Source organism: Equus asinus, chromosome 5 (assembly GCF_041296235.1).
Source record: "Equus asinus isolate D_3611 breed Donkey chromosome 5, EquAss-T2T_v2, whole genome shotgun sequence".
In the NCBI taxonomy this organism is placed as follows: Eukaryota; Metazoa; Chordata; class Mammalia; order Perissodactyla; family Equidae; genus Equus; species Equus asinus.
This window is the reverse complement of record NC_091794.1, coordinates 104,726,635-104,751,655: the sequence shown is the minus strand read 5'-3', so window position 1 is coordinate 104,751,655 and position 25,021 is coordinate 104,726,635. Positions and strand designations below refer to the sequence as shown.

General features: G+C 58.9%; 1 protein-coding gene across 2 annotated transcripts in view; it reads left to right on the top strand.

The window, feature by feature from the left end:
• Nucleotides 1-25,021, top strand: part of TNFRSF1B (TNF receptor superfamily member 1B) — a 33,799-nt gene that overhangs the window by 5,648 nt on the left and 3,130 nt on the right. For both annotated transcript variants that reach the window (XM_014849759.3, XM_014849758.3), the window contains exons 2-9: nt 11,281-11,380; nt 13,349-13,477; nt 13,971-14,120; nt 14,597-14,690; nt 15,111-15,349; nt 15,857-15,934; nt 16,527-16,561; nt 22,033-22,240. In XM_014849759.3, coding sequence (XP_014705245.3) covers nt 11,281-11,380; nt 13,349-13,477; nt 13,971-14,120; nt 14,597-14,690; nt 15,111-15,349; nt 15,857-15,934; nt 16,527-16,561; nt 22,033-22,240 — 1,033 coding nt within the window. The remainder of the gene's footprint in view (nt 1-11,280; nt 11,381-13,348; nt 13,478-13,970; nt 14,121-14,596; nt 14,691-15,110; nt 15,350-15,856; nt 15,935-16,526; nt 16,562-22,032; nt 22,241-25,021) is intronic.

Below are 25,021 nucleotides of genomic sequence, written 5' to 3'. Positions count from 1 at the left end.
CTATAAAACCTAACAGGATTGATCCCAGTGCTCTCCCGGAATGTTGAGAAATGTCAGCTTTCAGTATGCTTGACAAAGACCACAGATTGGGGGATGAGGGGGTCTACAGACTTTCCTGGGAAGGAGAGTCCAGCAGTCCCCACCATGAATATCGTCGCTTCCTAGTCTCTCTCCTTGCTGACCTCAATCCTGCTCGCTTTGGCTGGAATTATTTCTTTGACTCAGGCCCCAGTAGCATCAAAAATTCCTGGCTATCTGTCAGCTTGCATCCAAGACAAGATGCAGACCCCTCAGGCGGAGCAGCGTTCCTGGGTTCCCGCCTCCCTGCCCCTTAGTGCCTACGCAGCACCTTGTAAGATCAGAAGCCAGCCCGTCTGGGGCCCCTGACTGTGGGAGGGTCCGTGCTGTGGGCATCCACGGCAGGGCCTGCTGTCTGGGAGCCCACAGGTTCAAGGAAGCCTTGAGTGGGGAAGGATGTTTCCTTGAAGAACCGTGGCGTGCTGTGAGGTCACGGGTGGAGGAGGTGACATCACTGTGGTTTGAGGCACTCAGGGTGCACACCGGAGAGGAGGTGTCTGCTTACCGACTGGGGTTCGGAGGAGTAGATTTCCTTCTTCCCCAAGTCTGAGCCATGCTGGGGGGAGTCTGGGGCTGGGTGGCAGCTGGCCAGGGCCCCAGACTCCAGCTCTGGTCTTGTCTCTGCCTTGCTGTCCTGTTCACTGTGACACAGCGCCCTGCCTCTCTGAGCCTCCGGATCTTTGCCAAGGAGGAGGGTGGAGCAGGCTCCATCCCAGTGTCATCTGTGGAGCTTTATGGTCACTAGCCTGTTGATGCTGTCACTAGAACAGGAGGCCCGTTAGCCAGCTCATTCACTCTACGTGTTGCATGTGAAGAGCGAGGCTGCAGACCCCGCTTCCCAGGCCCCAGGCGCCAGCTGCCCTCCCACTCTTGGTAGCAGACACGGAGTGGGCATGTGTGGGGCAGACTGGCAGCGCTGAATGACCTCGAGAGGCCAGCAAACCACAGCTTTGTACCCAGCTTCGGAGCCTGGGCCGACCAGCCGCTCTGACCAGAGACGGGGCAGAAATCCCCAGGGGGTTTTGTTTGTTTGTGTTTGCTGTCCAGACAGTGGCCCACCCGTCTGTTTCGGTCTGAGCTTGGCCCTGCAGTAGGTATGGCTGCTGTGGCTGCAGGTTCAGGGAACTGAGTGGGTCCGAGGGGGAGTGGGCAGCGGGAAGGGGTTTGGGGCAGGCGGGCTGCGCGGGGATGTCTTCCAGCCATCAGTGGAAGGCCTTCTCCAGGAGAGATGCCAGAGGCTGTGCAAGGGACCCGAGCATGGGGCTGGGAGTCAGGGGTCTGAGGCCTGGTCCTGGCTTGGACTCCAGCTCGGGAGGGCCTGGCTGCTTCCTTCTCTTCTCTGAACCTCAGCTGCCCCAGGTGGAAGTTGAGATCCTCGAGGACCCCACCCACACCTGCTTTAGGGTCCTTTGGCCCCAGGTGTTAGCCTGGGGGGGTGGTGAGGGGAGTTGGTGGCTTTGTGGGGGGGGGGGTGCGGAGTGCAGCTCTGGCTGCCACATGGCCCCACTCAGAGGGCCCAGGTCTGGACTTTACAGTGATTCCCCGGGGAAGGGCTCCCAGCACTGCGCTTTCATTAGAGGGACCCCCACCAGCATCCTGGACACCCCTGCCTGCCCCTCCTCCTGCTGACCCCCGGCCTGGCTCCTGTCCGCCACTCGCAGAGGCTCCAGGTCCGGCTTGCCCCAGGTGAGCCTGCCACTGGCGGCTCCGATCGTCTGGACGGGACCAAAGAGCTCAGGTGGGGACAGAGGCTCTCAGAAGGAAGAGGGATGGGAGACCCCTCTGGCCCCTGCCTAGGCCGGGTGACCTGATTCTGGTCAGGGTCAGCCTCTGTGGTCCTGGAGCTCTCGTGGTCAGCCACAGGCTGACCTCAGCGGCCCCAGGCACTGATGGGGTGGGCCTGAGGCTGGGCAGGGCTGGCCCGCTCATCTTAGGGGGCAGATGTGAAGAGCCCACACTGGCAGCAAGCTGGGATTCCCGGGGACCTGTCTGACTGCATCCAGAGCAGGTTGTCACTGTGCTCTGGGTTTCCTCAGTGCTGAGGTAGGGATTAAAGTGCCCGTCTCTGTCACTTCCCATGGGGACTGGGAGATGCTGGGAGAGTGCAATGAACCGAGGGCTGGGACTGACCTCCGGGGGTGCTTCGGGGGTGGCAGGCAGGAATCTAATGCGTTACACACACCAAGTGCCTTCAGTCCTCGTAGCTCCCCTGGTGTGGGGGGCCCATTCTTGTCCCCTTTTTATAGGAGAGGCCATTGAGGACAGAGGTTAAGCTACGGTTCCGCTCTCAGCTCGCAGGAGGCAGAGCCAAGATTGCACCCCAGACGGTGGGGCGCCAAGCTCTGCACTTAAACCACCACCCAGATGTAATCGCGGTGGCCCGGAGGGACTCTGGTCTAAAGCTGCACTCAGTCTCTCCCCACTGGGGACACCTCCCCTCTCTTTATAAGCCCATTTCCTGCCCAGTTTCATGCTGGCCCCAACTCATTTCAACTAATTGAAAATTAAAACTTGGGGCTTCAGTTAAACAGTTGAGCATCTGTTAGGCACCTGCTGTGGGCCAGGCCCTGGGCTGGGCAGAGAGGGATGAGTAATAACCTGACGAGCAATGCTCGGCTCTCGCTGCCGGCCTGGTGAACGACCAGTATTCTACGTGCGGTGGCTCTGAATCATAACAAGCCTATGAGGTGGGCACTATTTTTGTCCCCATTTTATAGGTGACAAAACTGAGGCTGGTGAATGGCAGAACTGGGCTGAAAACCCGGGTGTCTGGCTCAGAGCTCACACTAGAGTGTGCAGAGGGAGAATACAGGGAAACAAATAATTAACTGAAAAGTGGTCTGGGCAGTACAGAGATATGTCCGGCTTGTCACTGGAGCCCCCTGGAGGGACCTCTGACCCTGTCTTGGGGTTCAGAGAAGGTTTCCTTGAGATGATAGTAGAGAAGACTCTAGATATTGAGGAGCTAGCCCTGCAAGGGGAGCCTGGGGGGCTCAGGGCATTTGGACAGAGGGAACAGCAGGGGTAAAGGCGTGGAGGAGGGTGAGGGAGCCGTGCTGCTCTGATGAGGCGGTGACGGGTGACCGTCATGTCAGGTGTGAGACGGGCAGCAGGCCCCGAGCTGAGGACATTGAGCTCAGGCCTGAGGGCATTAGAGTCAATGGAAGCTTTTAAGCAAGGCCAGACTTGGATGTAGGAAGTTGGCTTCCAGCCCATTTGGAAAGGAACATGAGGCTGGGGACCGAGAGTGAGGAGGCTGTAGCTGGCGAGAGATGCAGAGGGTGAGGGGAACGGCTCCATGGCCGGGATTGAGGGGGCGATGTCGACAGGCTGCGGTGGGGGGATGGAAGGCTGGGGGTCTTCTCTGCAGCTAGACTAAGGGCTCCTTTGGGACAGGCACCACACCCAGGCACCTTGGCACCCTGGCACTTAGCACTTGGCCCCGAGAACCAGATAGCAGCCCGGGCTTCCTGTCTGCCCCCAGCTCACTTCTAAAGCGACATCACAGGCAGTAGGCCGGGAGTGGGATGTGTCACCCCTGGGCCACTGCCTGTGATGTGGTTGGTCCTTCCTGACGCAGATGCTGTTCCTCTCCGTGACGCCTGCCCGGTGCCGTCGCTGCATCGGCCGGGCCTGTTGTGGCTGCACCCCACCACACCCCGGGGCCCCGGAGACCTGCCATGCAAATGATGTGGTTTCTCTATTGCTTGAAGACAGTTTCCTCCTGTGAGGGGGTCCCTGGGTTGGTCCTTGGACTGACGCCCCTGCCCCTCCCCACAGCTGCGGCGTCTGCCCCTGGGACCCTGGAGTCCCTTTTGCTTGCTCACTGTATGTTCTCAGAGGAGTGCCTCTCCCTCTCTGGGCCCCTCCTCTGTAAAGTAAGGGGGCAGGACAAGATCACAGGGTATAAAGCTGTCTGAGGACATAGAGGCAATGCAGCTGTGACTAGTTCCTGTCTGACGCTCACTGGCTGCGTGGCCTTGGATACAGTATTGAATCTTTGCAAGCCTCTGTTTCTGCATCTCGAAAATGAGGTGTTACGGACCTCATTGTAGGAGAGTGCATGTGAGCGAGCGAGTGCCCAGCACTGTGTCTGCACACACTGGGTGCTCCTCCTGGCTCTGGACAGTCTCTGTCAGTCTTTCTGGCTCTGAGAAAAGGCTTCTCCCTGTGGCCTCCTTCAGCAGAACTCCTGCCCTGGGGTGCTGGGCACTGGCATCTAAGGAGGGGGGGGTCTCCAGAAAATGAAAAAGCCTTGAAGACCCCAAAGGTGCTGTGCTCATGGGTGCAGGAAGAGCAGAGGGCTCCCCAGGCTTAGTGCTTTCCCATGTCACCGTCTTGGTGGCGGCGACTTCTTCCTCCTTCCCCCCCTGCCCCTCTTTGCCTTCCTCTCTCTCACTGTCTATTTATAAATAGGAGAAGGACCGAGGCCCCACCTTGGGGGACGTGCAGGGTCTCAGGCTGGGAGTGGAAGGCAGGAGGTCAGCTGGTGCGGGTTGCCCAGTTCCCCGAGAGCTGACCAGCGTTCCAGAAGCTGAGAGACCTGCTTGGCCGCCTGCCTCCACCCCTCGCTGGCTGATGGCCCTGGTGAGGTCCCTGTCTGAGCTCGTCTCCTTCCCCCAGCCCAGCCGCTAGCTGCGGTTTCTGATCCTGGGGGAGGGTGGGGAGAGCGCAGGGAAGGGAGGAGCAGGGGGCGGAAAGGTCGTGCGTGACTCACCAGGTCAGTCCTGTCTGGCTGGCAGCCTTGCCCCTGCCAGGCCTCAAGCCTCTTTCTTTCAGGGACTCTCAGCCGCGTTGCTGTCCCTTATGCTGGACACTGTGTCTTCTGGCCACTGAAGTGCCCTCTAGCCCCTAGATTTGGGCCACTCACCCAGACTCTTTATTTTGGGGTCCCATCACCCCTCCAGGTATTTCTCCTGAGTAAAGTCCCTTTGAGACCACCCAAGGCCACTCTCCTAGGAAGCTCCCATCTGGCCTGTGGGAATCTCCCCCTCCCTCTGCCCCAACAGGGCCCGCACTCCACTGTCACAGCCGCTGGCCCGCCGTGGTCTCCTGACTTTAGGCTTCTTGAGGATTGGAGCTGGGGCCAGCCTGTGGGTGACCTCGGAACACCAAGAGTCATAGGCCAGCTTCCCCGCACTTGCCCCCCAGGTGGGAGGGAAGCCGCTCCTGTGCCAGGTGCACATGGCCATCCAGCGCCTCACCTGAACCCGGCAGCTTGCCGCCCAGGGTCTCGTCCTCACCTTGCCTGTTCTCAGCTGAAACCCAGGCAGAAAGAGCCCAGTTCTATGGTTTGGTTCCGTCCAGTGGAGCCCGAGGAGGAGGCGGGGCAAGGCGTATGTTACCATTTACAGAGAGAGTAAGTGACGTCCCCAAGTCCCCCAGAACCAGCGTGTGTACCTGCCCTCTAACCAAAGTCTGGTGCTGCTCCTCTGATGCCAGGTGTCCGGTGGGCCTGGGAGGGCAGACCCCTCTGACCTTTCCTCCCAGAGGCCACCTGCTCAGGCTGCCCTCACCTTGGGAAAGGGGACGAGGGGCAGAGGCTGGGATGTGGAAGCCCTACCCTGTACCACCCCCCTCAGCCCTGCCTCAAGCCCCAGCCCCCATCTCCCATCTCCCAGCTCGTTCACTTTTTCCACCACACATGTGGGTGGGCCAGCCACCTACCCAGTACTTCTGAGGTCTTGGGAGAGGCTGAGCTTTTTGACACCCGTCTTTAAGAAGCCAGAGCTGGAAAGGGCTTAGAACATCAACCAGGCCCATGCTGTCGTTTTACAGATGAGGAAACTGAGGCACAGAGAAGTCGTTACGGCCCACAGTAGAGGGGGTGCCTGAGTGGGGGAGGGAGGACATTCGGGTGGGCCCAGGCGTTGAAATCCAGTCTTCCTGGGGTGACGGAGACACAGGCCTCAGCTTGATGCTAGGGAAGAAACAGGGCTGGAGGTGAGACCTCTCTGAGTCTCAGGCTTCTCCTCTGTGACTTGGGGTTAATGACGGTACCACCTCGCCATGCAGGGACGAGGGCTCAGAGAGACAGTGACGCGTGTTGACAGCTCTGCGCGATGCTTGGCTTGGAGAAGCTTTGAGGAGAAGGTGCTGCTGCTGTTTTGGTCTCCAGGACCCTCCCCCTCGCCCACGGTGGCCCAGCTGCCCTGGCCTCCTGGCTGCGCGCAGGCACACTGAGCATGTTCTCCCTGTGGTCCAGGCCCCACCCTGCGTTTCCTTTTTCCTCCTCTCTACTAGCATCTCACACTTTCTCCTGTGCATGTCTGTGTCTCCTGCCCTGGAGCTCAGCCCCCCGAGGCAGGGACTTGGATGTGTTCCATGCGGTATGCCCGGTACCCACAACAGCAGGTGCTCAGTATGTTTGTTGAATGAATGAATGAACGTTTCCACTTTTGCTCCTGACTTTCCACCACTAAATGGGAGGTCGTCTGAGATGATGTCTGAGGTTCCTGCCCGCCCTGAGCTGCTGTGCCTCAATCCTGCCCCCAGTGCTGGGCCTTGTCACGGTCTTCATTGGCTGCCACACATGCTTCCAGCACTCGGCACAGCTGCCAATCAGCTTCCCTACTCGCAGACTCCTCCTTTGAGCCTGTGCTGCCCCTGCCCCTGCCTGCTGAGGGGCTGCCAGCCAAGGATGGGCCTCTCAGGAGCCCGGTGACTCATGCAGTTCTGGGCAGAGCCAGGGCCCAGGTACTGAGTGTCCCCGGCTGCTGCAGAAGACGGGTTCGTTCTGAGGCTCCTGGGTGGCCACCTGGTGAACCAGGTCAGAGCTGAGGTCAGAGCATCATGGCCTGAGGCCAAGAGGGTTCCCTGCATTGGGGTGTGTGTGTGTGTGTGTGTGTGTGTAAGAGACAGCATGTGTGCCCATGTGAGTCAGTACTCCGGTCACTGCTCGGTGTGGAGGTGGCTGGAGGGGGCTGGTGGCATGGCAGTGACTCAAGGACGAAGGCAGATGGTGGATCCCTGCATCTGGCTCCTTCAGCTGTCCCGAGTAGGGGACCAAAGATCCCCCAGTGGGATCAGGGCAAGAGTCACATCCAAGGGCCACCTCCTCCTTCCTGGATGACCTCAGACAAGTGCCTTGATCTCCTTGCGCTGTGAAATGGGCACACGCCCACCAGCTTTTTCAGGGGAAGTGGGCTTCTATAAGGTGCCTGGCCTGGCACATAGTAGGTGCTTAACGAATATCCCATTGTTTTCCTTCCTCCCTGAAGGGCCAAAGCTGAGAACCTGGAGCAGGATGGAGACCCCCTGGTGGGCAGGGGTGCTGGGTCTGTGTCGAGGGGAAAGGGAAGCTTGGGCCCCAAAGAGAAGGGCGGCAGGACGGGGATGGCAAGGCCTACAGCTGGTCCAGTGTGGCCTTGGGCACGTCGCTTCGCGTCTCTGAGCATCTGTGAAGTGGGGGGAGACCGTCCCAGACGGTGCGTCTAGCACACAGCCGCTCCTGGGAGACAGTAGGTGCTAGCTCCTCCGGACTGTGGGTTCCTCCTGTCGTGGGAGGGGGGAGCCCAGTGCTGAGGAGAGGAAATGGGGCTGTGAGGCAGCTCCAAGGCCTGCGGTGGGTGAGGGCTGGGCCCCCATGGCCTCCTTGAGCACAGTCCTCCGTTAGCCTGCTGCCAGCCAGCCCTGGAATGGCCCAGAGCCTTTGGAGACCCCGGGAGGTGGCTTTGCCTCTTTCCATCTCCACCTCCTCATCTGTGAAATGGGCACAGTCAGACCTGCCTCACACATTGGATGTCAGATGGGTCCTCCCTCCCTCCCTCCTTTCATCTCTCCTCCTCTCCTCCTCTCTTACCTACCTACCTCTCTCTCTCTCTCTGACTTGCTGTCTATCTCTCATCTGTCCATCCATCATCTATCTCCTCCTCCCGCCCCCCCGCCCCGCCTCGCACGGCGTCACAGATTTCCCACCTGTTAGATGGGTGACCGACGCTCATCAGTGATTTCCAGATTTTCACCTGGGGCCCCTGTGTTTTGAAACCTTGAGTCTGCTAAACATGCTGGGTGAATCGAGTACTGTCCGATTTATTTCCTCATTTCAGAATGTCAGAGCTCCCTGTGGGTGGGAGGTGCATAGATAGATCTGAGCCTCCCCAAGGCCAGCCAAAGGGACTGGAAGCTGCCATAGCCCCACGTTTCCCGGAGGCTGCTCGCCACATTCTGGGGGCCTTCAGGGACCCCGGCCCTCGCGGCCCCTGCGCTGGCCTGAGGCCGGCGCCCAGGGCTGGGGTCCGGGCCGCCCTTCTCGAGGAGCGCTGCCATGGAGGGAGTGACCTTTTGTCCCGTTCTGCGCAGGGGCTTTCTGTTCCTCATTGTTTAGCCATGACAGGGCTGTGGGTTTTTTTCTTTTTCTGTCCAAGAGGATAAACAGGCCTCGAGATTGCTCAAGGGAGGGCTGACCCCTCGCCAGCTGCCAGCGGCTCAGGGCTGGAGCCTCACAGGGCAGCAGGAGGAAGTGGAGGGGAGGGTATTTGTGGCCAGATCCAGACAGGAAGAGACCCTGGAGGGCCGGCTGCTGGGCAGTGGCCTGGGGGCCGTGGGGGTCCAGCTGCCTGCCTTTGTCCAGGAATCCCTGGCCTGTGGGTAGAGCGAGAGCCCCCACTTGGCCATGGCAGGGCCCTTTCCCATCAGGCCCTTTGGGCCTGACAGGAAATCCTCCCCCAGCCAGGGCAGGTCCCGCTGGGCTAAAGGAGGCTGCCCTGGGGCCGGTGGGGGGATTTCTCTCCCCTGCCACAGCTGCCCCGGCTTTGTGGTTCTCAGGCCCCACATGAGTGAGGGGCTCCCCTAGGTACTGGTGGGGGACACAGGGTCCTGTGCCAGCTGCCCTGTGGGGCAGGGGGTAGCAGGGAAGGAGGTGCGCCCCCCCCCCCCACCCTCCGGGATGCTCTCTGAGGGGAGGGCAGCTGCCTCTTGGGGCGCGTAGGCAGAGCAGGCAAGCCACACGGCAGCAGCCTGCAGGGAAGGCCTGTTTGGGGCCTGTGGGGGGACAGTTAATGCGCAGTTGAATGGTGCATGTGAAGGGAACAGCAGAAGGTATGGTCTCTCTGGTTAGGGGGCCCCCCAGCCTTTGATCGCTGGGTCTCCTCCGTGTGCCCCCACCCGGCCGTCTGCCTCCGTCCATGGGTGCCAGATGCTCAGCGAGGTTCAGCAGCGAGGCACCAGAAGCACTTCAGGAGGTTTTCTTTTTCTTTTTCTTTTTTTAACAGCACAGCTTCCTGGCCCACCCCCTGAGCTGCTGCCCCGTTTGTTGGGGTGGGAGTCAGCATTAATAACAGGCCCCTAGGGTGCTTTGGACACGGGCTATGAGTCCCAAGCCATCTGTGAGGACCCCTGCTGCTGTCCAGGCGCCTGGCTCCAGGACCCAACAGGGGTGCAGGAGGACTGGGATCGTGTGTGTGTGTGTGCGTGTGCATGCACATGTGTGCCCAGCCATGGGCATGCAAGCTTATGGTCCAGATGGGAATGGAACTGACATTTTTAGGCTCTGTGCTATGCAGAATGGTTCCCACTTCCCGTGCCAGCCACCTGCATCTCTCCCAACCTCTCTAGAGCTAACTTCCTGGGGTCTGGCTCTGAGCCTGTGCCTGGGCTTGGGGTGGGGGCAGGGCTCCAGGGGCAGGCCACCATGGTGGGGACACCTGTACTTGGGCTTCATGGCCCTGGTGCTGAGGTCAGGCCCCTCGAGGAAATGACATTGTAGAGAAGCCACTGCTTAGATTAGCGACCCCTGACACCTGCTGCATGCTAGGCTCTGGAGTCATAGCAAGAAGTCACCCCCAGCGCACAACCTCATAGGGCGCCCAGCTGGTGGGGGTCCAGCCCCGTGTGCCAGGAACCCTGATGGAGGAAGGTTGGGATTCTGGGTCCGAGTGATTATTGAGGGAGGGGTGCGGGCAGGGCAGCCTTCAGGGGGAAGCTGCTGTCAGAAGGGACAAATGAAATTTTGTGAAAGGAAGCATCAGTCTGTTCCCGGTGGAGGAGGCAGCTCAGGCAAGTGCGTGGGGCAAGAAGTCACAGATTGCTCCGCAGAACGAAACCCCAGCCCCTTGGGGTCATCCCCTGATGGCTTCCAGCTATTAGCACTGAGCTGCATGCAGCTCGGGTGGGTCTGGGGCTGCCTGCCAGGCTGAGCGGGAAGGCAGCTGGGTTTCCAGGTCCGATTTCCTCGATGCAGGGGCCAGCCAAGGGCCCCGCTGCCTCAGGCTTTGGCAGGCATGGCTCCCGACACCCGGGCTACTCCCGGGCGGGTGAGCAGGCTGGGGGTGCTGTGGAGTGGGAGGGGAAGGCAACTTGAGCCTCCCTCCCTGCAGCCTGAGCCTCGGGGGTTCTGGAACCTGGAAGCTGGGAGCCATTATCAGGCAACATCCCCGGCAGCGGGAGAGGAGTGCCCTGCCGGTAAAGGGGGTCAGAGTGGGGAGCAACGGCCTCCACTGACTGGAGTACCTGGGGCCCTCAGAACGGTGCCTGGCACCCTGTAAGTGCTCAAGAAATGGTGACTGTCATCATCACGGCCGTCAACAAATAGCCTTCTACGGGCCCCAACTCTGCTGTGGGCCCTGCGTTGGAGGCTGAGGGTCTAGAGATGACGAGGCCGTCATTTCTGCCCTCTCCATTACAGATGTGTGGTGTGTGTGTGTGTGTGCGTGTGTGCATGTGCACACACGTGCACCCACGGGGAGAGAAGGACAAATAGGCACCCCATTTCAGCATGATGAGATGATCATAAGAAGGGACCATATCCAGTGTTCAGAGAGAGCCCAGAGGAAGAGGAACCTGAACCAGCCTGGGGGAGCTGGAAGGACGAAGGGGCAATTCCCAGGTGCAAGAGGGAAGGGAAGGCATCCTACCTAGAGGGCGGCTTTGTGCTGAGCACTGTGGTTCTCTGTGACCGAGACCCCTGCCTTCTGGGCAGCTTCAGGGCCCCACATCCGCCCCGTGGATTGTGAGGAGCCAGCTTGCTCAGTGCCCGCACCTGCAGACAGGCATGTGCCGCAGATGGGGGAGGAGGCGGGGGTGGAGGGAGCCAGGGCCTCTCCCTTCTACTCCTACCTGCTCCACGTGGAGAAGTCCCCAATCAGTAGGGCCTCAGCAGGGAGAGGGCCACACATTCACAGGACAGGGGACGGGGATCTTGGCGTCAGGCGTGGCGGACTCCGCCGGTTGCCATGCTGATGGCGTCCTTCCTTCCCACTCCAGGTGGTGTTTCCCCGCTCTGTCCCGGAGCCCAGCAACTTGTGCCAGCCAAGAGAATACTACGACGAGAGGGCCCAGAGGCGGTGCAGCCAGTGTCCACCCGGTGAGGGGCAGCGGCTGGGACCCAACCCTCGGACTGGCTGGGTTGCTAGGGGCTGGTGCCTTGGAGGGGGCGTGTGCACAGAGGTTGGGGGAGCAGCTTACTGAACTCCTTCTGGTTCCATGAATTGGCCCCATGCTCCCTCTTGCTTTTGGGGCTTTGCACATGCTGTCCCCTCTTCCTGGTGCACTTCCAAACTCTTTCCCCTGGATGACTCCTATTTATCCTTTCAACCTCAGCTTAGATGTCCTCCTCCTTCAGGAAGCCTGCCTACACTGCCTGGCCAGGTCTCGTTCCTCCTCTGAGCTCCCGTGCGCCTGGCTTCCCCCATGGCAGCAGCCCTTGTCACGCTGCAATCATGGCCTGACTCCTCTTTTGTTGCCACCACTGTGGGCTTGCTCTCCACCGAATCCCCATGCCTGGCACATAGTGGGTGCTCAGTACATATTTGACTGAGTCAATGAATGCTTACCTATTTCACAGATGGTGGACCTGAGGCCTGGCCCCAGTTGGGACAGCCAGGTGGCCTGACTCCCGCTGCCATCCATCTATTCATTCATTTAACCATTCATTCCTATATTATTTATAAAGCATCTGCTGTGTGCCAGACGCTGTTCTAAGTGCTAGGAATACAACAGAGAGCAGGGCAGACAAAATCCTCACCCTCGTGGATTTTACGTTCTAATAGAGGGACCGACAGATAAACCAGCAGAGGAAATAGATGAGCCGAGAGGTCAGAGAGTAAGTGCAGTGAAGAAAATGAGGCAGAGGGGCTGGCCCCGTGGCCGAGTGGTTAAGTTCGCGCGCTCCGCTGCAGGCGGCCCAGTGTTTCGTTAGTTCGAATCCTGGGCGCGGACACGGCACTGCTCATCAGACCACGCTGGAGGCAGCGTCCCACATGCCACAACTAGAAGAACCCACAACGAAGAATACACAACTATGTACCGGGGGGCTTTGGGGAGAAAAAGGAAAAAATAAAAAATCTTTAAAAAAAAAAAAAAAAGAAAATGAGGCAGAGTAAGGCAGGTGGAGACAGATGGAGTAGGACACGCTGCTTTATGCAGGGTGGTCAGGAAGGCCTATCTGAGTTGCTGACACTTGGGCAGAGACATGCAAGAGGTGAGGCAGTGAGTCATGCACATATATAGGGAACAGCACGCCAGGCGGGAACAACAGCAGATGCAAAGGCCCTGAGGTGGGGGCCTATTTGGTGAACTTGGGAAACAGTGAGGCTAGTGTGTGGCCCAGAGTGAGTAAGTAAGTAAGCGAGCAGGGACCATGGTGAAGAGCTTGACTTTTATTCTGCAGGATCCAGATCCACTGGAGGGCTCTGAGCATTAGTCTGAGATGTGTGCAGGCCCATGTGTACCTCTCACCTCCCACAGCCATTGTAAGGGACCCCAGGGGAAGGGACTCTTCTTTCTTCTGGTAACTGGCAGAGTCTCTAAGAAGTTACTAGATTAACAGAGCAGTGACTTTGGCAGTTTAGGAATGGGGGCAGGGCTCAGAAGGGAAACTTCCTAAAGATATGCCGTGGGCATTCTCCCACTCCCTGGCGTGCCTTCTCTCCAGGCCTTCAGGAGTCCCCCAGGGACTACATTCCTACTACCTTTTTCTCCTTGAGTTCATACCCCCAGGTGGAGAATTTTACCCAACTCTAAAGAAGAAAAGAACTGGCAAACTAGTTCTCACTAAAGTATTATTGACTAGTAATAGGCAAAGTCCAATAGTGGAATTCCAGGCATCTGGAAAGAGCAGAGGGGAAGATGTTTTATGAGCAGTGGGGGTTCAGAAATGGAATGGCAGCTGGCTCATGTTAGATATGAGATGAGTCGATGGAGGACTTGCACCTCCATCAATGGGCCTTCCCACCTAGGCTTCAGAACTCTGGGGCTCTGGGGAACAGTGGATGAGCCCAGGGTCCTGGCAGAAGCCCCACCTCACTGAGACTTCTGGCCTTTGTTTTCTCAGGCTGCCGTGCAAAAAGTTTCTGCAACGAGACCTCAGATACGGTGTGTGTCCCCTGCGAGGACAGCACATACACCCAGCTCTGGAACTGGCTCCCCGAGTGCCTGAGCTGTGGCTCCCGCTGCAGCACCGGTGAGTAGGCCCAGAGAGGGGGTGGTCCCCAGCATCCGCCCCTGGCCACCAGGCGCTTCAGGCCATTTGGCTGAAAGCTGGCTGGGATCACTCCAGACCAGTTGTTATGCCCAGAGCATGAGGTTCATGGGTACAGCCCTTTACTGTTTATCCATGGCGCTTCCATCCTCTGTCTCACTGAATCCTTGCACATGGCCCATGGGACAGGCAGGCCCAGGGCCGCAGCACGAAGACTGCCCACTTTAGAGTCCAGGAAGTCGTGCCTCAGAGAGTAGGCCTGCTCGCTCATGCTGGGATGGAGCTGGAGCAGGACCGCAGGCCTTGGGACTCCCTGGCCAGTGTTCTTTTTGCCCCCTGCAGAGGGGATCCGCCAGCCTGAGGGAGATCAGAGCTCTCTGTGGGCGGTGGGTGGCTGGGAGGGCAGAGTAGGGGTGGCCATGGGCAGGGCCGGTGAAGGCACGAATGACCCTGGGCCGCCCTCTCACTCCTCTAGGCCAAGTGGAAACTCAAGCCTGTACTTTGAAGCAGAATCGCATCTGCACCTGCGAGCCGGGCAGGTACTGCATACTTCCAAGGCAGGAGGGGTGCCAGGTCTGCGGGTTGCTGCGCAAGTGCCCGCCCGGCTTCGGCGTGGCCAAGCCAGGTATGTGTGGGGCGAGGGCCAGAGGTCCTTGGGGACCCCCTTGGGCCTTTCCTTTGCAGTATCAACCCATCAGCCCAGCCTGGAAACGTGGTAGCCATCCATCTGTGCCCACTTCCCTCATTCGTTCTTTCCTTCAGGCTCCTAGTTAGGCACCTGCTGTGTGCTAGGCCCTGGGGGTCCAGAGATGGATCAGATTAAGCCCTAAGCTACTGGAACATCAGGTCATGCCACAGGAAGATGAACCCATGTGACCCTGGAGACCAGGAAGTCACTCGAATTGGTTAAAGACAAACACCGCCCAGCTCTGTGTGTGTGTGTGTGTGTGTGTGCGCGCGTGCGTGCGTGTGTGTATTTAGGGGGAGAGGTGCAGACAGAGGTCTGTGGGCCCCTCAGATGTCCCCCGGGGCTCCAGTGTCAAGGCCTACCTGGTCCACAGAGTGTTTGAGCTGGTGACAGCTTCCAATTTTTCCTTGAAGGAACTGCGACATCAAACGTGGTGTGTGCTGCCTGTGCCCCAGGGACGTTCTCCGACAGGACGTCGTCCACAGATACTTGCAGGCCCCACCGGAAGTGAGTGGCTGGGTCCCCTGGTTCTAGGGGAGCAGGGAGGGGCTGTCCCTGAGTGACTCTGGGGTCTGGAGCACAGAGCGGCTGGGCCATGGGGCCTGGAGGCCCCCGTTTGCTCCCTTGGGTGGAGGCATTGCTGAGCCCGGTTCAACGCCAGGGCCGGTTTATCTGCCGGTGGCCCCCAGGACAGACAGCACGGTGAACAGTAGCCTTGCCCTGGAAGTCAAGACTGGGTGGGGAGCTTGGGGAGAGCGGGAGTGGGAACAGGAAGGAGTGGTCCTGAGAAAGGGTATGGCACACATACTCATTCCTCCATCCCGCCGGCTGGGGCCCTTGCCCACTGGCCTGGCTCCTGCCGGTGAGCCCAGCCACCCTGAGCCCTTGAGCCCTCTGCTGCCCCCAACCGAGCCTCCTCGTCCGCAGCTGTAGCTCGGTGGCCGTCCCCGGCAATGCCAGCATGGATGCCATCTGCAAGTCTGTGCTTCCCACCCCGAGAGTGGCCTCGGAGCCAGCCTCTGTGCCCCAGCCAGGGTCCACGAGATCCCATCACGCGGAGCTGACCCGCGGGCCCAGCACAGCTCCTGGCACCTCCCCCCTCCCCCCGATGGTTCCAAGCCCCCCAGCTGAAGGGCTCATCACTGGCAACTTCTCCCTTCCAATTGGTAAGTCACAAGAGGGCCCCTCCCTCCTCCCTCCTGTCTCAGAGGCTTACTCAGAGCCTGCTGTGGGCTGGACGCTGTACTCTGCTGTGATGCAGTGCTGGGGGGACTTGTCTTCTCCCGAGACGCAGTGCTGTCAGTGAGAGCCCCTGGTGGGGAGAGGAGAGGTCGGGGAGCTGGTCTCCTGGTTGTCGTTTCTGATGAACCCATCAGGCTATGAAGACGCTGGGCTGGGCCAGGTCATCTTGGGGGCTTCCCTTCTGGGGTTAGGACTGCATCAGGCCAAGGTCTCAAACTGGTGGCCCTGAGGTTGTATGCAGCCCACAGACGTGTTTTGTTTGGCACACGGTTTTCGGGTTGTTCTTTAATTGAATTTGAGAGCCTCTGACCCTGGCTTGCCCCTCGCCTGTGACAACGCCAGCCACCTTTGGTCATTAACTGACCTGCTTGCCACCTGGGACATCCGAGTTTGCTTTTTGCAGCTGTTTTGAGCTTCTCTTTTCCTTCTAGGGCTGATCGTGGGAGTGACAGCCTTGGGTCTGCTAGTAATTGGGCTGGTGAACTGTGTCATCATGACCCAGAAGAAAAGTAAGATTCCGTTCCTTCCTTCCTTCCTTCCTCCATCCTCTTTCCTCCATTGGCTCGGGAAGCTTTTCTGGGGCATCTCCCGTGAGTCCAGCCCTGGGCACAGCCTGTGGGTCGGCCGGAGCTGCGTGCTGCAGTCCCTGTTCTGTAGGAGCTTAGGGCCTGGGGTGGAAGGCGCTTCCACTCGCTCATCTACTGAGAGGCCAGATGCCGTCAGGGCCGTGCAAGGGGGAGGCCAGGATTCTTCCCTAGGACTCCCGGGGCTTCAGGCTTTCTGGAGCAGTTGGCCTCTGAGCTGTGTGAGATTTTGATGGGTGGGGTGTGTGCAGGAAAGAAAGGGCGTGCTAGCCAAGGGCCTGGCATGAGCAAAGGTGGGAGGTGGCAGAATGGTTGGGGGTGGTGGAGGGGACTGGCACAGCGTTGGGCCAGCTGGAGCATTGGATATAGAGGCTTCTGTGTGCCTTGTCATTGCCCCCCGCATGGCTGGGCCTACTCTGGCTGCTGCTGCTTGGGCCCCACGTTGCCCTCCCCATTAGAGCACACGGGCCCTGAGGAAGTCACTCTCCCTGACTTGTCCCCTCTCTCCTCTTTGCAGAGAAGTCCTTCTGCCTGCAAGGAGAAGCCAAGGTGGTGAGTCCCCTCTGCCCCCCTGCCCCCCACTCTCCTGCCTGGTGGGCTTGGTTGTTCCGCAGGAAGCAGCGACTTCCATCGGTTGATCTGTCCAGTGTCAGGTGGGGTGCTGAGCCCTGGGAGGCTGAGGAAGGGGCAGCCCGGGTCTGTCCTCAGGGGTAGGCAGCTCTCTGTGTCCTGGCAAAGGAGACTGTGAGTATGAAAGGCCACATCAGGGAGCAGGGTGTTGGTGGTGCCCGTGGCAAGCATGTGGCCACAGACCCAGGGTGTGGCCTTGGGCAGAGGTGACGTTGCTCGCAGCTCTGTCTTCTCAGCATTAAATGGGGATCGCGTCGCTGAGCCCGCTTGCAGGGCTGTGCCTCTCCCTCAGCTGGCAGCACTTCTCAGCCTCTCCCTGGTGCTTAGCACATCCTCGTGGGGCAGTGGTTTGCAAACTGAGTGCTGGGGTACCCCAGCGTCCCACAGAAGGCCCCAGGGGGTCATCTCTGGGGTCGAGGTGGAGGCTACGGGGCAGGGCCCTGGGTCCTCCTCCCACTTCAACCAAAGCAGCTCACCTCTGATCTTTTTATGAAGTAGGGTCCGTGAAGGACTTTTGCTAGAAACATTCTGGTCTTCCATCACTTCTCCATCAGGAAGGCATTCGGCTGCAACTAGCTGCAAGCTGAAGGGTGGCTTAAAGCAACGGGGCTTTATTTTTCACACCTACCAAGACGTCGAGGGGTTGACCGCTGCTGGAGCGGTTCATGTGCATCCCCTGTGAGGCCAGCGGGACCCCAGGCTCGGCCATCTTTTTAGTGTGTTGGCTTTTGTTCTCTTGCTGCTGGCCTTAGGTCATAAGATGGTGATCACCACTTCAGATGTGACCTCTGGGTCTGAGGCAGGAAAAAGAGGGGGAAATGGCCAGCCAGCCACAGTGCCTTTCACCAGGAAACCAGCCGCTCTCCCAGAAGCCCTGGGTAGACTCCTCCTTTCGTCTCCCTGGCCAGAATGGTGTCACATGACCATCCCTAGCTGCAAGGGAGGCAGGAAGGGGGCGCTTTGCCATCCAGCCTCTGTGGTGGAGGACGGCAGGGAAGAGGGTTTGGAGACAGGTATGGGCTGAGCCGGCACAGTGTCTGCCGCAACCCCGTACCTGGTGGGCAGGGCACTGTTACAGGCGAGGGAGCAGAGTCTGAGGAGCTCCCTCCATGCCACTGTCCTGCTGGGGTGGCGTTTCTCAGCCTCAGCAACGCTGACATTTGGGGCCTGAAAATGCTTTGTTCTGGGGGGCTGTCCTGTGCATTATAGGCTGTTCCCCAATATCCCTGGCCTCTCCCCACTAGAGGTAGCAGCATTGCCTTCCAGGAGTGACAACCGAAAATGTCTCCAGACATTGCCAGATGTCCCCGAGAGGACAGAGTCACCTCTGCTCGGAAGTCACTGTGCTAGAGAAGAGCTCAGCCCGGGGCGGCCCAGTGCCTGAGGTCTCCCCACGGCTCTGGATGTGGCAGGGACCAGAGACCGGTTTCATGTCCTGGTTTTGCTGACCAGGACAGAGGTGCAGAGAGGGGAAGTGACTTGCCCACAATCACACACGCTTGGCCGAGGGCTTGTCTCTGGACTCCTGGCGCAGTGCTCCTTGACCTGCCCTCCAGTATTTTAGCAGACATCAGCACTGGTTTGGGAGTTCAAACCGTTTCTCATTCTCCCAGGGTGCGAGTGCCACCCCTTCCTTTCTCTGGTTTCGGTTCAGGGATGCTGACAGCTGCTGCCTGGTGGCTGGGGAGCCAGTGTGCCCTGCAAGCTCCACCTCAGCGGCCCAGCCACCGTGCTCCTTCCCGGCCTAGCGGGTTTCCCAACACGCAGTGCAGCAAAGATGTCCTGGGTGGGGCCCTGCAGCCTCCGCTTCCTCTTTCCCTCCACTCGGTCTTGTGGTTACTAAGTGTGAGCAACTCAGCTGCTATTTGTTTAGCACTGTTGTGTGTAGAGCCCAGTGGTGTGCTGGTAACTGGCCCCCCCAGTGGGGAAAAAAAAACCCAAACCCAGATTTATGATGTTTGCTCATTTCTGTGTTATAAACGCTCCCACCATGGCCGAGTTCAAGCTCCCAGGCCTTACTGAGCGTGGGGTTGGGAAGAAACAGTACAGGTCCGAGCTGGTTCCAGCACAGCCCTGGCTGAGCCCCGTGCCAGGCTCCCTGCCTGCACCATGGCACTGCATCCCCACACTCCCGCGAGGATGCAGCATCCTCATCCCCATTTTACTGGTGAGGAAACTGAGGCTCAGGGAGGTCCAGGTACCCGCGTAAGCTTAGACCCCTAGGGAAGGGGCCTAGCCTAGGTCTGAGACAGTCTGAGGCCACAGGCTGCACCTTCACCCACCATCGCTTCTGCTGGGGCAGACACTCACGGCTGCTCCAAGCACCCCCAGCCCTGGCAGGGCCTGCCCTCAGCTTGGTTGCTTCCCAAGGGCCCTTCAGTCCCTGGGCACCCTCCTCTGGCCCCTTGCTTGGTCTGTGACCCTCTCTTCCTCCCCCTGGCTGCCAGTGGTCCCTGCCTGGTAACGCTGGAGTCCAGAGCATGGTGAGTCAGCAGCCCCACCCTGTCCCTCCAGGCATGGCAGGACCAGTAGCTTCTCTGTTTAGAAAAGGCCAGCCTAGCCATATGCGTGAGCTCACCCACAGCCGCCCCCACAGACACGTGCACAGGCTCGTGTTTAATAACGAGAGTGAGCATTTATGAAGAGCGGAACGTATGCCAGTCACAGTACGGAGCATTGTCTTGTCTCACAGCCGTGCTACGACACAGGCAATATGATTGTTGCCCCACTTTTACGGCCTAGGAACTTGGGCTCAGAGAAGTTGAGAAACTTTCCCAAGGTCACACAGCTAATGAGAGTGGCCTGGGACACAAACCTTGGAGTGCCTCTCTTCACCACCCCCAGCACTCACGTTAGCTGCACCGCTCACAGATGTGCACACACGCGCCCACACACAGACACACATGTGTGCACGCTTCACATACCTGCACACCTGTGCATATAGGTGTGTGGGCCTCATGCACACACACTTGCACACACAGACACGGCCCCTGTGGGCCTCTGGAGGACCCAGCTGCTGGCTCTGCCAGGGTCTCTGCTTCTGCTCACAGCAGGGCTGGGCCAGGCCGGGACTGGCTGGGATCCTGTTTTTCGAACAAGCCCTCTCGGTACTCCCCCTTACTGGGTCCCAGTCTGAGGAAAGGACTCAGGATGCGTCTGCCCCACTCAGAGCCTGCCTGAACTTTGTAACTTGTGGCTTTGGAGGAGGGAGGTGGGCTGTGACCTTTGGGAGTTTCTGTTCTGCCTGGCCCTTCCTACCTGCAGAGCAGTGGGACACGGGCCGAAAAGCCCCTTCTCCGGGGTTGTAAGGAATGACATTTGGATGCGCCTCCCCCCGTCCCCCACCTCTCCAAGCTCAGGGAGTGCTGGGGGCAGGGGCCAGTGGCCAAGGTGAGACCACCTGGGCAAAGGCTCAGCCGGAATTTGGAATGCCCTCCATCCCTCCAAAGCTGGGGGTGTAAACCAGGGAGGCAGGCTGCGGTGGGAGGGGGGCAGCTCTGGTACCCTGGTCTGGGCTCATCCTGCCCCTACCACGGACCAGCTCTGTGATGCTGAGCCCCAGACTCACCCTCTCTGGGCCTCCGTGGCCTCATGGGACAGCTGGCAAGGGATCCTTCCATGCTGGAGTCCGAGGATGTGGGCTGGCCTCGGAGAACCGAGGGCTGGGGCAGGCTTAGGGGTCTGGAGGCCACAGCCATGGTGGGCGGGGGGCCGGGGTCTGCATTGATGGCCCAGAGTGAGCAGCTGCTGCTCGGAGCTCCTGGAATTGTAGCTCCCTCTGAAGCGAGCCCAGGGGTCTCAGCCCTTCCCGGGGAGGGGGGCTAACATGCCCGCAACCCCATAGCAAACACCCGCCCTGTGACCCTCACCTCCCCCTACCATGTTAGGCCGTGTCCCGCCAGCTCGTAACTCACCTCAGTTCTCATTCTGCCCCGGACCCTCTCGTCCTGCTCAGGGCAGCAGACGAGCTCCTTTCTGGGATCCAGCAATCACCGGAATCCCAAGGCAAGGGCTTATGTGCCTGCTCAGTTAGTGTGCACAGGCACCAGTCTCGGGGTGGAATTTCCAGGTGCCTCCCAGCACTGGGCGCTGGAAACGGGCACCTTGTCTTGAGCCCCTAGAGCTGAATCCCCAGAGACCCAGGAAAGGCCTTGTGGGTTTTAGCCTAGCTGTACCATGTTCTAACTGTGTGACCTTGGGCAAGTCACTCAACCTCTCTGGGCCTTGGTTTTCACGTCTGCAAAGCAAGGATAACACTGGGCTGTTGGAAGGATCAATATAGTGTCTTGGCGGGACTTCAGCACACTGCTTGGCACCGGCTGGCGCTCAAACGTTGACTAATGTTTTGTTTTTGTTGTTGATGATGATGATGATGTTCTGTGAAAAGAAGACATGAGGAGTCACCGAGCAGCGGGGGGAATGGAGTCTGGGAAGGGCTGTGGAGACAGCCTGGCTGAGGGTCCTAGATAAAGGGCTGTCTGCACGGGATGGATTGATGGATCACAAGGGCCAGATAGTAAATATCTTAGGCTTTTGGGGTCGTATCGTCACCGTCACAGCTACTCACCCTGCCGTTGCTGCAGGAAAGCAGCTGCAGATGCTGCGTAAACAATGAGAGTGGCTGTGTTTACCGACACTGAAACTGGAACTTCACGTAATTTCACGTCAGGAAATTAATTATTCTTTAAAAGCTTTTTTTCAACCATTTAAAAATGTAAAAACCATTCTTAGCTCGCAGCCTGTACAAAAACAGTAGCGGCTGGATTTGCCTTGTGGCAGGGGTTTGCCTACCCCGGATCTAGCAAACCCTTGTGTGGAGCTCACCATGTAACAGAATTGTTCTGGGCACTTACAGATACCCAGCCATTTAATCTTCATGACAGTCCTAGGATGTAAGTTTCTATTTTCCCTTTATAGATGAGAAAATGGAGGCACAGAGAGGTTAAGTTGTCCGAGGTCACACGGCTAGTGAGTGATGGAGTCATGAATTGTACCCACATTGTTTAGTTCTGGAGTCCATGCTCTTGGCTGCTAGGCTGGGCCACATCACCCTGTGCTGATGGAGTGACCTTCGGAAAGTCACTCTCCTGCTCTGAGCCTCTGTTTCCTTAGGCAAAATGAGGATGAATGTCCTGCCCCACCTCTGAGACTATTTGGCGAGCAGGGCCGCATGGCCCCTGACCTCATAGGGGGCAGACAGCTTCCAGTCACAGAAACCACGGAGAATCACAGGTCCCGAAAGTGCTGTGTGTGGAAAGAGCGTGCAGGTGTGGGCAGAAGTGCCGTGTAAACTGTGAAGTGCGGTGACATGGGGTGCGGATGGTGGCGAGAAGAGGGGAAGAGTTGTTGGCTGATGGGCTGACCACTCTCCCTCCTCTCTCCTCTCCATCCAGCCTCACCTGCCTGCTGATAAGGCCGGAGGGGCTCCGGGCCAGGAGCAGCAGCACCTGCTGACCACGGCGCAAAGCTCCAGCAGCAGCTCCCTGGAGAGCTCGGCCAGCACCGCCGACAAGAGGACGCCCACGGGGGACCAGCTGCATGCCCCAGGCACGGGGAAGGCCAGCGGGCCTGGGGAGGTGCGGGCCAGCTCCAGCAGCTCAGGTGAGAGGCGGGAGCGCACCCGGCACGTCCCCCTCTTCGTGTTCCCTCCTGGTTTCTGTCTTAGTCGTCTCCTCCTGGCCGCCCCCGCCGGGCGAGGCCGAGCTTCCAGCAGGGCAGTCGAAGCCCTGGGTGACCAGCCTCGGCTCACCATCCAGCCCCATCTCCTGTTCCCCGTCAGGGCCGCCCTGAGCCACAGGATTCCTTCAGTCCTCCAGACTCACCCAGACCCTCCTGCTTTGCCCCCGCGGCTTCTTTCACCAGGAACACCCTCCTTCCAGACAATCCAGCTTGTCCTTTGAGTCCTCCACACCCAGGCAGGGGGTTTTCCTGTGTGTTATAATACATATGGATATAACACACAATAATGTTATATTATTACACAATTACCATATGCTTACATAATTATTATGTATTATTATATTATATTAATACCTATTATATTTTACAGATGGGGAAACTGAGGCCCAGAGAGGTTACACAGCTTGTTCAAGGGCTCACAGCTAGTAAATGGAAGAGCCAGGAATCACCCCTGGGCTCTCAGGCTCCAGAGCCCTGGGGCAGAAAGCTGAATGACTACATTGTGTCCCCAGGGCTCCACTCCCTGTGGCTTGTGGCCCAGTCCCTTTGGGACTGAGGCTCCAGGCTTGTGGGGACCGTGTGGGCTCTGGGGAAGCCCCTGTGCCTTGACACAGTCTGCGTTTTGCCCTGGAGCTGGTCTGTGCCAGGCGCCAGCCCTGGCGGGCAGCGCCGATATCCACACTTGGCTGTGTTTTGTGGTGAGAGGTCGGGTCTGCTGGCCCGAGGCCCGCTCACCTGGCGGCACTGGCTGGCGGGAGGTCAGGAATGACCATGGACTCGGGTCAGTCCCAGATGCTGTCCCGGCCGCTCTGCTGCCATGAGAATCTGCACAGGCTCCTTAACCCTGCCGGGCCTCAGTTTCCTTGTCCAGAGATGAGCATGCCGCCTCCGTGGCAGGGCTGCAACAGCCCTTCCTGCCTGTCCCCTGACTCAAGGATGTCCCTTCTCTGACTGAGGTGGCCCACTTCTGTCTTCTCTACATAGCCCGTCCTCATCAGTGTGAGGTCTTGTCAGTGACCCCCATCCTGAGAACTCCCCAGGAAGGGACTGGGCCAGTACCTGGAACACAGCAGGTGGCCCTACACGTTTGTCGAATGAATGAATGAGCTCCAGATAGCAATTCTTGGTCTTTGTCCAACTCTCATTCATTCATCTTTCCGATTTCGTAGTGACACTTCTTTCACAGCCGACCAGGTGTGGCTTCGTCCCTGGCCCCGTGTGTACCCCTGACCGTGTCTGCCCACCCTTTCTCCCCTCTGCCCCTTCTCTTTGCTCCCCACCTGTCTGTCTGGCCTCTGCTCTCCCCTTCTCTCCCTCCCACCTGACACCTTTCTCTGCTGTGGGAACGGGTAAACCCAGGGTCTGTGGTCCCCCATCCGCCCCTGCAGTGTCTGATTCATGATGTGCAACAGCTGTGGTGACTTTGGGTGACATTTGGGGGCTGTGGAGGCTCAGGGTGGAAATTTCCTTCCGTCTCATGATTTCAGTCCTCCATCTCCCCTGCCTGCTTGGGGCTCTTCTAAGCAGAGCAGCTACCCGGCCCCGTCCTCCTCCCAGGCCGCTCTGGAGTCTGGACGACAAGCGGCCAGCGCTCCCCACACCCCGGCCCCAGCAGGTCCCACAGACCCGGGAGCAGCAGCAGGTCTGGCTTTCTGAGGGGCCCCTGTGTGTCCAGCCCCTTCCATGCGTCTCCTGGCTTGGCCATCGTGTGTCCCTCACCAACTGGTTAGGAAACTCAGGTGCTCGCAGGCCCTGGGCGGGAAGGGGACCCGCTGCCCGGAAGCCCTTCCTGCCCGTGGCCTTCAGGAATTGGGCCCTCCATGATGGCCTCTCCCTCATCTGGCTCCCAAGGAAGGCTATAAATGCAGATTTTTAAAATGTAAACTCCTGAATTTTGTGTTGGCAGCCAGTTCACTTAAATACGCTACCACCAAGGATAAAACACACCTGTGGGCTGGCTTTATTCCTTCCCACGTGTCCCTGTCATAGGCACTAGAGACAGAGTGGGGAACAGTCAGAAGGGCCACACTCCCCTGGACTCAGGGCCTGGGGGAGGAGACACAAGTGAGCACCCAGGAAATTGATTACCCTGGAAGGAGCTTGGGTCCCACGCTGGAGATCACAGCAGAGGAGGGATGGAGGGACATAGGGAGTGATAGATTTAGAGAGGACAATCAGGGAGGCTTCTCAGAGGAAGTGGCCTTTGAGCTGAGGCCTGAGAGAAAGGAAGGAGTGAGCCGTTGAAATAGGGAAGAGATTTCCAGCTGAGGGAGCAGCACATGCAAAGGCCCTGAGGCTTGGAGGGCTCAAGGAGCTGCAAGGAGGTGAGTGTGGCTGGAAGGAATCCAGCCACGATTGCAGAGCAGGAGGAGATGGGGCAGGGGATGACAAACACCGGGTTGTGCAGGACCCCGTAGGCCTGGCAAGGACTGTGGTGTTTTGAGCAGCCAGGTTCTAAAGGGCTGGCTCTGGCTGCTAGTGGGGGACAGGGTGCATGCGGGGGAGCGTGGTAGAAGCCAGGAGACAGGTGGAGATCGTTCACACTGGTCCAGGGGCGAGTGGAGGGAGGTTGCATGGGCAGTAGCAGGAGGTGGTGAGCCTGAAGTATCTTTTGAAGGTGGACCAGGCAGCAATTGCTGAGTGATCGGGTATGGGATATGAGAGAAAAGTGAATCCCAGCCTTTGAGGCCTGGGCAGCGGGGT